The following is a 12,921-nucleotide window of genomic DNA, read 5'->3' on the forward strand; positions in this document are numbered from 1 at the left end:
AGTGGTATCTTCCTTAAAAACACTTGGAATGATGTGTGGCTGCAAGATAATCTCACCGGCTTTTAAGAAAACCTGCTTCTAGTTGCTCTACAGAGATCGAGACTTAAAACGTGCCCTCGGAGTACTCCAGCCCCAGGGAACATGTCACACTCCCTCTCACAAAGCGTCACGAGGCTCCTGATTTTTACAGCCATGTGGCAAGCCTGGGGGGGGGGGGGAGGGGCAGGACTGACTCATGTTTTCTGAGCGCCCGTTTAGCAACCTTGATAGATGCACCAGGCACCCGCTGTGCTGAGCCAGGCAGCAGGGAGGCCGGGCAGCTGCATAAGCAGTCACGAGACACAGGCCCCGGCTCCCACCTTTCCCCGCCCCGGAGCGCGACCCAATGAACCACGCACTCAGCACGCCCGTGAGCGAGGAGTGGTGACGTCACTTTAAATATGGACGGAGTCTTTTGAGGACCCGAGGAAGCGGGTTGCCCGCTCTTGTCAGTCACTCAACCCTACCAACTCCGCCCACTCGCTGGCCTATGATTGGTCCGGGCGCCTCAGTGAAGGCCCGTCCCCACTCAGTCGATTGGCTAGCAGCAGGAGCCGGGTTCCCGGATGCGGGCACGTTCGGTGGTTATAAAGCGCTCGCGCAAGGCGGGAGCGGGCGCAGTTTGAATCGCGGCGGGTGCTGGGCTCGGGCTGGTGTGGTTGGGCACGCGCTCTTTCGCTTACTACCCGTTTGTGGCGCTGCAACACCGCTCATAATGGTAAGAGAGCCGCAGGAACGGGGCTCAGCGGGGAGACTGGGGGGTGCGGCGGCTACGTCGCCTTGCTGCGGGAAGGGCCGAAGCTGAACTGAACGCGCCGCGGAGGGTGAAAGCGCGCGAAGGAAGGGGGTTAACGGTGGGTGGTGGCGGTTGCCTGAATGGGAGGTGCTCATGCTAAACCTGTTGGGGGAGGGGGAGAAGAGGAAAGAAGGGAGATGGCGCACGCGCAGTAGTGACGCCACCGATGACCGGAAGTGGGTGGGGCGCATGCGCTCGGGAAGCTGCTTGGGCCTGCTAGCGTGGAGGAATTAGACACGCTGGTTAGATACGGGAGGCGCATGCGCTTAAGGCGCCGCGCGCCGGTTACCTTCACTGCTTGCGTTCTGTATGGGGTAGCATGGGGCACGCTGCGCTTGTGGCAGGTGCTGCTCCCCATTAATCTCTGCTTTTTTGCCTTAGGCTGGTGGAAAAGCTGGAAAGGATTCCGGAAAGACCAAGACCAAGGCGGTATCCCGCTCACAGAGAGCTGGCCTGCAGGTGAGGACTGGGCGAGCTATCTGCTTATAGCACAATCGCTCTGGACTGGGAAGGGTTTGCTGGAGAGCCCTCCAAAGTTACGGCAGAATACTCTTATTGCAAGGTTTTTAAATCGTGAGCTTCTTACATGGAAGATCAGGTTGAGGAATTTGTCTAGTCCAACCCACTGTTCAAAACATACAGTGGACGACTGGATCACACCTATGCTAGTGTAATCTCAGGGTGGAGAGCCTGCTAAAAGCACTCAAACAGTTACTTGAATTGCAGGTGTATGCTTTATAGTCAATGAGCTTGAGCGCTCAATGTGTGTAGAGGGGGTAGTTGTGTGTTGCTGCCTGAGTGCTGTAGAGAAGCAAGAAGTGTAAGACTGCAACTTTACACTCTTATCCCAGTGATGTCTGTCTGCCAGTCCCAAGCCCTTCCATGTGATATGATTGGTGTATCTTGTATCTTACAAGCCATTTCAGGTCTGTTGATAAAGCCTGAGTCACTTTAATTCTATTCTGACCCTTTGCAGTTCCCTGTTGGCCGCATCCACCGACACTTGAAATCAAGGACCACCAGCCATGGACGTGTGGGAGCTACAGCTGCAGTATACAGTGCTGCTATTCTGGAGTACCTGACAGCTGAGGTAAAATTGAACCATGGGGAAATGTGGCAAGCAGCTGACATTGCTGGCGCTGCATAATGACCAAGGTTGCTTGTCTTCTGAAATACTTCTACTATTGGAATTTGTCGTAGAGTTGTGTTCAAGAATCCTTGGTTTAATCATTTTCCCCTACAAGCCCATTTAAGTTGGTAAAAACATAAACGGATGTCCCTGTGGTCTGTTCTCAACTAAAGTTAGGTTGAGATCACTACATTGCTTAATGTAGTGCCATTTTAACCAGAAAGGACACTCTCTCAATGACTTAACCACCTGCATTCTGCTACAAAGACCTTTTACATCTGCACTGTCATTCATGTTAAAATTCAACACTCTCCAAAAAGGAATGAACAAACACTTGAACTATCTTACCCATTATCAAGATAGCTTCCCCAATTATCACCTCTAATACCATTAACTCAAACATCCCATGCTCCCCACCTCTAATCATCAATTCAGACACTTATCTTCCTTCCTTCCCCCCCCCTGCATCTCCCTCGTGTTCTGAAATGTGATTTGTCTATTCATGTGTGTTCATTTCTTTTAATTGTATCCTTTGGTATATATGGTTGTGACTATTTTCTTCCACTATTTGATCTGAGGAAGTGGGTCTGGCCCACGAAAGCTCATCATCTAATAAACCATCTTGTTAGTCTTTAAAGTGCTACATTGTCCTGCATTTTACATTGCTTAAGGGTGTGAAGAATCTGCACCTCTGAACATTGTAGTTAAAGCAGCCTAATCACCAGTGTAGATAATGCTAGATCAATGGCAGATCTTCTGTTGGTTTAGTTTTGCTTCTCAGGGAGGCTTATTATCTATGCTGATGTAAAAACCCCTCCTGTTGGCATAGGTAATGCCTACACTTGAAATGCTGTAGTGAGAGCACTATAGCTATGATGCTGTTGCATTTTAAATGATCTTTTAAAACTGTTTGATCAGATCTGAAATGGTTTATAAGCTACCCCAATCATATTGCATGGAGGCATGTGTGACTTTTTTCCAAAATGTCACAACTCTTTTGCCTTACTCTTGCAAAATATCTTCCCCTTCAAACTATGGGGAGGAGACTGAGGAATTATCCTGCAATGCAATCTGTTAATACTGTGTCCAAACTTAACAGTGCAGTCTGCAAAACTGTTACACAAGACCCTGATGATCTCTATGTAGCCCTAGCCTATGGTATCTTTCCGGCTATTTTGAAGATGTCATTAACTACTGCAATCTCTATATGGTGGGTAGGGTCTGAATGTACTCTGTCTGCAGGTTCTTGAGCTGGCAGGAAATGCATCCAAAGACTTAAAAGTGAAGCGCATCACTCCCCGTCACTTGCAGCTTGCAATCAGAGGAGATGAAGAATTGGACTCTCTCATTAAGGCAACAATTGCTGGTGGTGGTATGTAATTCCAACTCATAGCTATTCAAACTAAACTTCAAGTCAAATAGACTTAATTGCATTTTACAAAATTAATACACAATTGCAGTACTATCTGGATTTTGGATGACATAGGGAAAATGCATTTCAAAATTGCCTTAATTCTTGGTGTTTTTTCCCTTAGGTGTAATACCACATATCCACAAATCTCTCATTGGAAAGAAAGGACAACAGAAAACTGTCTAAAGGATACCAGTATTCCTTGTTATCTCAGGACTTTAATTAAACAGTTGTCCAGTGTTGGTGATTCCAGTGGACTGTATCTGTGAAACACAACTTTGCCTTTTTGTAATTTTGAGAAGATAAAGCTCACTGAGCATTCTAACATACCAAATTTCTGCATTGAAGTCTTAACCATATTTAAGTGTTACCATGGCTTCAAAGAAGCTATTGTATCTGTAAGGGTTTTTGATTAAAGATGACTGTTTTAGATCTGTTTGATTTTAATGTGAAGTAGAAGTTAAAGGAAATGTTTGGTTTTGTACAGACTACTTCCACACTAGTGGATGAATTCAATAAATGTTGTATCAATAATATTCTCTGTGCATTAGCTTTGCTTTGCTTTCTCAGCTGTTTGCCCAAAAAGCAACTTAAGACCTATCGGACACCCAGTTCTTGACCAAGGAAATGTTACCCTACTATGACATTGTAAAGTACTTTACTTTGATTCAAGCAAGTTCTGTTGGCAGAATGTCATTGCTTCAATTCTGATGGTACTTACTGACTCCTTATCTGTAATAAGCAACATAGATCCTAAGCTTAGCTGTTTAAGAGACATGAGCTTTAAAGGGGATGGCAGCATATTAATCTGTATTGAAGGGAGCTCCTGCTTACTAGCTTGTATAAATAGCGCCAAAGCTTATCAAATACAGCAAAAACAGTTTGCTCTAGACTACGACAGATGAATAAAGATTTCTGACTCTTGTTCTCACTTTTTGTATACTGCATGTTTTTGTTGAAGTTAAACATGTTTATCTAGTGCCTTTCAATATTGCAGTTTAAAACTATCTACAGTGGTGCATCAGTAGTAAGGCTATAATACTGTGATGTTAATGGGGCCTTGATTGTTTAACTAGATGCTACCTGGAATAGTGCTAAGCTAGAGCCATGATACCTGGCTACAACTATAGACTTTACAAACATAGTTGTAGAGGTACCTTAACATACTACATGAAGTGTGTGTGGGTTTTTTTAAAGTTAAATAATGGCTGTACTACTTTACATCTTCAACCGTGTCTTAAGAGAATACAGCCCTTTCTAGCTAGTGGGGAATCTTAACAATCTTGAGCTACATTTGTGCTTTGGGTGCTAGGCTGAACTTACACTTTCACAGAAGATTAAAAGCTAGCATGCAGGCTCCAGCTATAGAAACAGAAGCCTGGACTTGTTTCAGTTCTCCACTGCTGCTACTAGCTTCAATCCTCAGGTAAAGGATACAACTACAGTACTAAAAGTTGCTGTTAGAAGCACAGAACTACTAAAACATCCCTCTTTAAAGCTACTCAGATTTGTTTTCTGTTTAGAATCCCCTTCTAGAAACTAATTTGCTATGAAGGCTTTTGGACAAGTAAGTCTTGGTTACCTTTAACTGCTAGCACTGCTGGCTATCAAAGCTGTGTCAAATTAGAAGACTGACTGGTAGCTGACCTCTTGTCAATCTTACATACTCATAGGTTTTAGGGGTAAGCTTCTAGCAATAGCAGCTGTAATTTATGCAAAGGTTGTGTGGTCACTAGCTCTGAAGTGTCATCTGCACTTGCTCATACAGGTGAAAAGGATCAAGTACTGAATAGAGTAACTTTATAGGGTTTTGCCTATAGCATTACAGCAGGTTTGGAGACTGTGGCTATGTCTACACAGCAGTGTTATTTTGGAAAAGTTATTTCAAAATAGCACAGTCCGTGACTACATGCAGATACTTTGACAATGTTGAGCTAGAGGACTTCCTTACTACTCATATGAGTGTTACAGGAGTTGAAGTGATCTCTGACTTCCTGCTGTGTAGGCAGTGCTGTAATCCAAAATAAGCTCCACAATTGATATAGCTCAACTTGCATAGCTCATTTCCATTTTAGTCTTGGTGGGCTGACATACATCTGCAGAGATTCACAGGGTAGCTTTGGATGTTAAAGATGCATTGAGAGCAAGTTTTACAGCAGTTCTAGTGCTGCTGCATAATACAGTACTTGTTTAACACATTTCTGCTTAATGTTTTCACAATAGCACAATTTTTGGGAACATTTTTTGAATACAACCATCCCTTAAATAACCAACCTGTTGCCAGTGGCTGCGTGGGACTGCCCCTGCCTCCCTGCAAAGCAGTGGAGGGTTCACAGCTGGCTGTGCTGTTCCCTGGTGACCCTTCCCCCCCTCACTGGACACAGTGTGGGTCCCAGCAGACCTGTCACAGGCATACTGTACTTCTAACCCATTTCCCCTGCCCTTCCTCAGAGCTAGACATCTCCCCTCCCTGCTGTAACCCAGTGTCCTTTCTCCCCCAACCTTGTGTCCCAGTCCTAGCTGCTAACAAGTTCACATGCAGCTCTCAGCAGCCCTGCCGGGAGAGCAGCTGACTGGAGCACTTCCAGGCTCTAGCTGATGCCCTATTGGGAGTTTTACTGTACAGCTGGTCCCCAAGTTGCGAACGGTCGACCTACAACTATTTGCAGTTACAACCAAAGCTGTCATAAATGGGGGACCCTGAGTTACGAACGCAATCCACGCTTACAAACAGCACGGTTGCGTGTAACTCAATGGGGTCCGACTTACGAACGAACCGAGTTATGACCAATTGCTTGGTCCGTAACTGGTTCGTAAGTCGGAGAGAGGCTGTATTATATAGCACATCATCTAATGTGGACATTGATGACTCGGCACCAACAAAAAATTGACTACAACACCACTGCTTGAAAGACAACCTCCACCTTTTCCATATCTACTGTGTTAAATGAGGAATTACCATACTACATTTTCTCTACTAGAACACAAGTAGCATTTACCACAGGATCAATTTCTTGGGATTCACCGGGTCAGTGGAGCCTATAGGTCAAAGACCTGATTCTACTTTGTGAGGATAATCTTGTCACTGTAACCTCATGGCAACTCCTAAATACTATAGCAGGTTCTTAGGACTACACAGAGTAGCCTGACCTAATTCTTGAACAAGGTAGCTCATTTTTTCCTTTAACGTCTCTACTATGTGTCCGAAGTGTAGTGTATACTGCAGGGCTCAACTTTGGAAGTGATACTTGAAGCACGTGCTGAGGACTGAAACTTAAGTGTAGTTGAATATATATGCAAATATTTTTCACACTGATGGGCATGAATACAAAGGTTAAGGCAAGACCACAACACACAGACCCCATTTAATTTACTTTTGATATTAATAAATGCAATATTTACCTGATTTCCACCCATATGACAGCACTTTTAATGAGCAATGACAGTCCAGGAATTTAACTACTAAAATGCATTAAACAGAAGCTCATTATAGTGACTCGCTGTTGTGGAACATGTTCCCAGTGGAGGCCATGTTTGAAGGATCCTGGCTGCATTTTGAGCCCCACATAAACCCAAAATGCCCCATAGGTTGGGTAGCCGTGGTCTATTGAATGACTTCCACTGCATAAGGAGAGTCAACAGTTTCAGGTTAAAAGACAGTGAAATTGTATTATAGAATGACACATGTATATGCCCCATCTAAAGAACAGGGAAAACCTAGTGCTCTCCAGCTAGGAACTGGGATGCTACTTGGTTTCTGTTAGGAATGCATGCCATGGATTCTGAAAGGTTTCTAGAATTTTACCTCTATGTCTGATAAGGGATAATAATCTAAACCAGTGGTCTCTAACCTTTTTAACCACAGGATCACTTTTTCAATATAACTGCAATATAAGATCTACCTCAAACCCAAATACACTTGCTCCAAGGCCTCACCCTGCTCACTCACTTTCACCAGACTGGGGGTAGGGGTAGGAATGCAGGCTGCGGTGTGTGGGAGGAGCTCTGGACTAAGCCAGGGTGGGGAATTGGGGTCCAGGAGGAGTTTCGGGGGCAAGCTCTGGGAAGGAGTTTAGGTGCAGGGGGATTCATGTCTGGGGCAGGAGGTTGGGTGTAGGAGGCGATTCAGGGCTGGGATGGGGGGGTTCAGGAAGCAGGCTCTGGCTAGGTACCATTTAACTGAGATAGTTTCTACATGGTGAAGCAATGGGGTTAAGACAGGCTTACTCTTGCCCTGGCCCTGCTCCACTCCTGAAAACAGCTGACATGTACAACAATGGCTCCACATGCTGCCTCTCATCTACAGGCACTGAGCCCACAACTTCATAGAATCATAGGGCTGGAAGAGACCTCAGGAGGTCGAGTCCAGCTCCCTGCCCAAAGCAGGACCAATCCCAACTAACTCATCCCGGCCAGGGCTTTGTCAAGCTGAGACTTAAAAACCTTTAGGGATGGAGATTCCACCACCTCCCTAGGTAACCCATTCCAGTACTTCACCAATAGTGAAATAGTTTTTCCTAATATCCAACCTAGACCTCCCCCACTGTAACTTGAGACCATTGCTCCTTGTTGTGCCATCTGTCAGTACTGAGAACAGCCTCTCTCCATCCTCTTTGGAACCTCCCTTCAGGAAGTTGAAGGCTGCTATCAAATCCCCCCTCACTCTTCTCTTCTGCAGACTAAATAAGCCCAAATCCCTCTGTCATGACTCCTTCCCCACTCTGGCATGATAAATGCAGAAGTGGGGGCCAGCAAGTGTACCCCAAAGCCTTATCTACCAGGCTTTGGTATAAAACTTCCCCCAAAATCTTAAAAACCTAGATCTTGGGAATAACTTCCGCTGCCACCACCCAAATGTTGATAAAGAAATCAGGGGGAAGATCATTTGGGAAATCTCACCCCTAAGATAAAAATCAAGGCACACAATTAACCACTGCCAGGTTAATAAAAAGAAGAGAAAGAACTTTTATTATTACAACAATATTCCTGTTGCAAACATAATGACTAGATAGGGAGGTAACAAAATATGCTCATGGAGAAACTCCATGGGCCTAGAACTCAGTTACAAAGAAAAGCCAAAACATCTTTTAAGCAGTGCCAGATCTCAGATCCCATACCCAATCCTTAAAACAATAAAACCTAACGAAACTACCCAAACTTTACCCTACTTACAGAAAATGAAGAATGGTGTCTTGGAGAGAGAGAGACATGCTTATCCCTCTCTGTAGCTGCAGAGAACTCTCCCCAGAGACAAAAGGGAGAAAAGAAAACCCAAACTCCTTTGTCCCAGTTTGAAAATCCCACCTACATTCCTACTGGTCACTCCACCTGGCTAGGTGTAGTTAATCCCTTAATCCCCAGGCTGCTGGCTAACCCTCATAATCATGACACCCTCAGCCTCTCCTCATAGGTAATGTGCGCCAGCCCCCTAATCATTTTGGTTGCCTCCACTGGACCCTCTCCAATGTGTCCACATCCTGTCTGTAGTGGGAGACCCAGAACTGGATGCAATACTCCAGATGTGGCCTCACCATTGCCAAATAAAGGGGAATAATCACTTCTCTAGATCTGCTGGCAATGGTCCTCCTAATGCACCCTAATATCCCATTTGCCTTCTTGGCTACAAGGGCACACTGTTGATTCATATCTAGCTTCTCATCCACTATAATCCCCAGGTCCTTTTCTGCTGAACTGCTACTTAGTCATTTGGTCTCCAGCCTGTAACAATGCTTGGGATTCTTCTGTCCCAAGTGCAGGACTCTGCACTTGTCCTTGTTGAACCTCGTCAGATTTCTTTTGGCCCAATCCTCTAATCTAAGTCACTCTGGACCCTATCCGTGCCCTCCAACATATCTACCTCTCCCCCTAGCTTAGTGTCATCCACAAACTTGCTGAGGGTGCAATCCATCCCCTCATCGAGGTCATTAATAAAGATGTTGAACAAAACTAGCCCTAGAACCGATCCTTGAGGCACTCCACTTGAAAATATGCTTCTAGGCTGGGTTTACATTGGCAAGATTTTGTGCAAAAGCACGTGCTTTTGCGCAAAATCTTGCCGCCTGTCTACACTGGCCGTGAGTATTTGCTCAAGAACACTAATGTTGTAATGTACATGTGCCAGTGTAGACGCTCTCTTGCGCAAATACTTTTAACGGAAAAACTCTTCCATTAAAAGTATTTGTGCAAAATCTTGCCAGTGTAGACGTAGCCTTAGTGCCTACAGTTCTCCATTACTGATCAATGGGAGCTGCAGGAGTGGTGTCTGCAGATGTGCTCTGCCTCTCAGGGGTTACCGGGGCAAGCACTAAAAGAATTAACAACCCCCCACTTACTTGTCAGGTCGGGAAATGAGAGTGAAGGACAGTGTGTGTTTGTGAGACAAAAAGATGGACATCGTACCCAAAGGACTGAAAGTGAACAACCCATTAAGATCAACATTCTTACTGACTACAGTGAGAGACTCTGCTACACACTATCCAAGAACAAAAAGACACTCTGGCTGCGTCTAGACTGGCCAGTTTTTTGGGAAAATCAGCCGCTTTTCCAGAAAAACTTGCCAGCTGTCCACACTGGCCGCTTGAATTTCCACAAAAGCACTGACTTCCTACTCTAAGAAATCAGTGCTTCTTGCGGAAATACTATGCTGCTCCCGTTCAGGCAAAAGTCCTATTGTGCAAAACTTTTGCGCAAAGGGGCCAGTGTAGACAGCTCAGATTTGTTTTCCGCAAAAAAGCCCCGATCACGAAAATGGCAATCGGGGCTTTTTTGTGGAAAAGCGTGTCTAGATTGGCAGTGACGCTTTTCCGCAAAAAGTGCTTTGCGGAAAAGCGTCCATGCCAATCTAGACGCTCTTTTCTGAAAATGCTTTTAACGGAAAACTTTTCCGTTAAAAGCATTTCCGGAAAATCATGCCAGTCTGGACACAGCCACAGTGTGTGAGAGTGACAGAGATTTGCATTGCCAGGCTCCCTCCATCCCCTTCACTGTGTGTGGAAATAGGGTACAGAAGTGGGGGAAGGAGGGACACCCTAACATCAGCACCCTGCCTCTTCTCCCTCCCAGATCCTACACAGCAAGCAGGAGGTTTCCAGGGGGGCAGCTGCATGGCAGAGGCCAGGAGCAGCATGACAGTGGGAGGAGGAGCAATTGAAGTGACAGCAGATGACAGCTTTCTGGCCAAACTAGTCAGGATCACCTGTCAGAGGTTCCAAGATCTACTGGTAGATCCGGATCTACTGGTTGGTGACCACTGATTTAAATTATGGAACTCACTGAACTGGAATGCAGTCATCACTGAACCGGAATGCAGTTATCAATCGTGTAAACAATATAGTGACCGGTCTCTCTCTCTCCCCGCCGTGCTTCCTAACGCCTCCCGACTGCCGCTCTCCCTAGTCCCTGGCTCTCGCTGTGGTCTCGGGGGTTCTGTGCCCGGGAGGCGGTAAAAGCGGTTGCAGAGGCAGCTCCTGTCTCTGCCCCAGAGCACCGCGAGCTCACGTGGAAGTTGCTGGCTCTACTGGGCCGCTGTAAGAGCGGGCCACCCGCATTACAAACCCCTGCCTCCCGCCCGCGTCCCCGCGGGGTTCCCCTAAGAGCCCCGCAGCCTTGCCGGAGGGGGGCGCGGCAGGAGGCGCCCGGAGGACACGCGCCCTCCCCTAGGCGAGGAGCAGCCCCCAGCTCCGCAGTGCGCACGCTCACCGCCGCCGCGCAGTTTGGCCCGGAAGCAGCCGGCGGGCCGGCCGGTCGGAGCTGCGCGCCGGAGTTGCCGTAGCGGCGGGGAGGCGGCGTCGCGCCGGGATGGCTCGTGCGGAGTGAGCCCGGAGCCCGACTCCCCCTCCCCACCCCCGGCCTGCGCTCTGGCTTCAGGCCCCTTCTCTCTGCGCTGCGCCGGCCGGAGGCGGCGCAAGGAGAAGCCCATGGAGGGGAACCGGGACGAGGCGGAGAAATGCATCGAGATCGCCCGGGAGGCGCTGGAGGCCGCTAACCGCGACCGGGCGTTGCGCTTCCTCCACAAGGCCCAGAAGCTCTACCCGACCGAGACCGCCCGAGGTGAGGCGCGAGCCTGCCCGCGACACACACACACACACACACACACACCCCGACGGGCCGAAGGCCTGCCTGAGCTGAGCCCCCCCTATTCTCGCCACCCTCCCTGCTGGCCTAGCCTTGGGCAATCCCCCGACTAGCTCGCCTAGGCCTAGGTAGGCTCTGAGGCGCCATCCCTCCTGCTTCCTGTCGTCTAGGTTTGCCAAACACAGCAGCCCCTGTAGGGCTACCTTTACCCAACCTGCCCTCTTTGTGGCTGTGCCCCGGGGACACTGGTGAGCCGAACGTGCCAGCGGGCCTTGGGCCCGAGAAATCTCTTCCACTCAGACTTCAGGTGATGTGTACGGAAAATGGCACATGTGCTGCTATGCATCTGTGAATATATAGATACAGACCAAGGTGAGGACCCAAAAAGTGAACCCAAAATAATTAGCTAGTGACAGGGGTGGCCAGCCTAAACCTGAGAAGGAGCCAGAATTGACCAATGTACATTGCCAGAGAGCAGCAGTTATATGTCACCAACCCTGATCATTTCCCCACCACCACTCTCAGCACATCCTGCCCACTGGCAGCTCCACAAGTCAGTGCTGCTGCCTCCTTTTCCTCCTGCCCACTGTGATCAGCTCTTTCTCAGTGGGAGACACTGGAGGGGGGAAGCATGGGTGTGACAGGCTTAGTGGAGAGGATGGGAAGTGGCAGGAGTCTAGGAGGAAAGAGTGGAGAGGGATAGCGCCTAGAGCAGAGCTGGGGGTTAAACAGTGAGCATCCTCTGGCCTTCGATTTAATACCTATGCAAGGAACCTTGTATTAACGTCTGAAGAGCCCCATGTGGCTCTGGAGCCTTAGGTTGGCCACCCCTGAGTTAGTTCAACCAGTTTGTTAATCTACATTCAGACAGGCTGGTGGTAGACACTAACAGGGGAACTGAAGGGTAAGAGGTTTAACTGTTGGGAGATTGGCTGTTCATGTATTAAAAGGAGACAGTGGTATTGGGAACAGAATCCTTTGGCTGGAATTAGGAATTGAAGTAAGTTGTAGAAAAGCACAAGTTCAGCTTTATTCTACTGCTCTAGGTAATAGACTCTTATTTAGTACAATTTGCCAAAGAATATGTCTACACAGCAGCTAGACATGGCCCATGCCAGACATAGGTGTCTAGTTGCTGTGTAGACATACCTTAAAAGACTTGACGAGTTAGTTGAAATTCAGAGAAGCACTTTGCTAAAACTTGTAATACTTAGCTAAAATAATTGGAAGGACACCAAGACTTTGGTTTAGCAGCATGTTCTACTGAAATAATTTATTGTAGATTATTGTTTGCACTTGTGGGGCAAACTATTAGAGCCAATGTGTTTTACAGCAGGATTCGCTGCATTCATAAAAGTTGCTGTACTCCATTGTCAACTTGGTCTGTAGTAGTAATCTGCATTGGTAGCTAAAACCTCAGTGTATAGAATGTTTTAGCATCAAAGAAGGGGAACAAAGAGGTCCAGCAATACT

General features: G+C 47.2%; 2 protein-coding genes across 2 annotated transcripts in view; both read left to right on the forward strand.

Annotated features, from left to right (window-relative positions):
* The first annotated feature begins 594 nt into the window (after positions 1-594).
* On the forward strand, positions 595-3,911 carry H2AZ1 (H2A.Z variant histone 1). Its single transcript, XM_025189981.3, has 5 exons — positions 595-757; positions 1,217-1,294; positions 1,812-1,925; positions 3,207-3,336; positions 3,500-3,911. The coding sequence occupies exons 1-5, from the start codon at positions 755-757 to the stop codon at positions 3,559-3,561; spliced, it is 387 nt and encodes a 128-aa protein (XP_025045766.3). The 5' UTR covers positions 595-754; the 3' UTR covers positions 3,562-3,911.
* A 6,930-nt stretch (positions 3,912-10,841) lies between these two features.
* The window catches only part of DNAJB14 (DnaJ heat shock protein family (Hsp40) member B14), a 39,865-nt gene continuing 37,785 nt past the window's right edge, over positions 10,842-12,921 (forward strand). The window contains exon 1 of the mRNA XM_006133788.4: positions 10,842-11,424. Within this exon, the coding sequence (XP_006133850.3) occupies positions 11,292-11,424 (133 nt within the window). The 5' untranslated portion in view covers positions 10,842-11,291. The remainder of the gene's footprint in view (positions 11,425-12,921) is intronic.

The sequence above is a fragment of the Pelodiscus sinensis genome, chromosome 4 (genome assembly GCF_052426305.1).
Source record: "Pelodiscus sinensis isolate ZL-2025 chromosome 4, ASM5242630v1, whole genome shotgun sequence".
Lineage (NCBI taxonomy): Eukaryota > Metazoa > Chordata > Testudines > Trionychidae > Pelodiscus > Pelodiscus sinensis.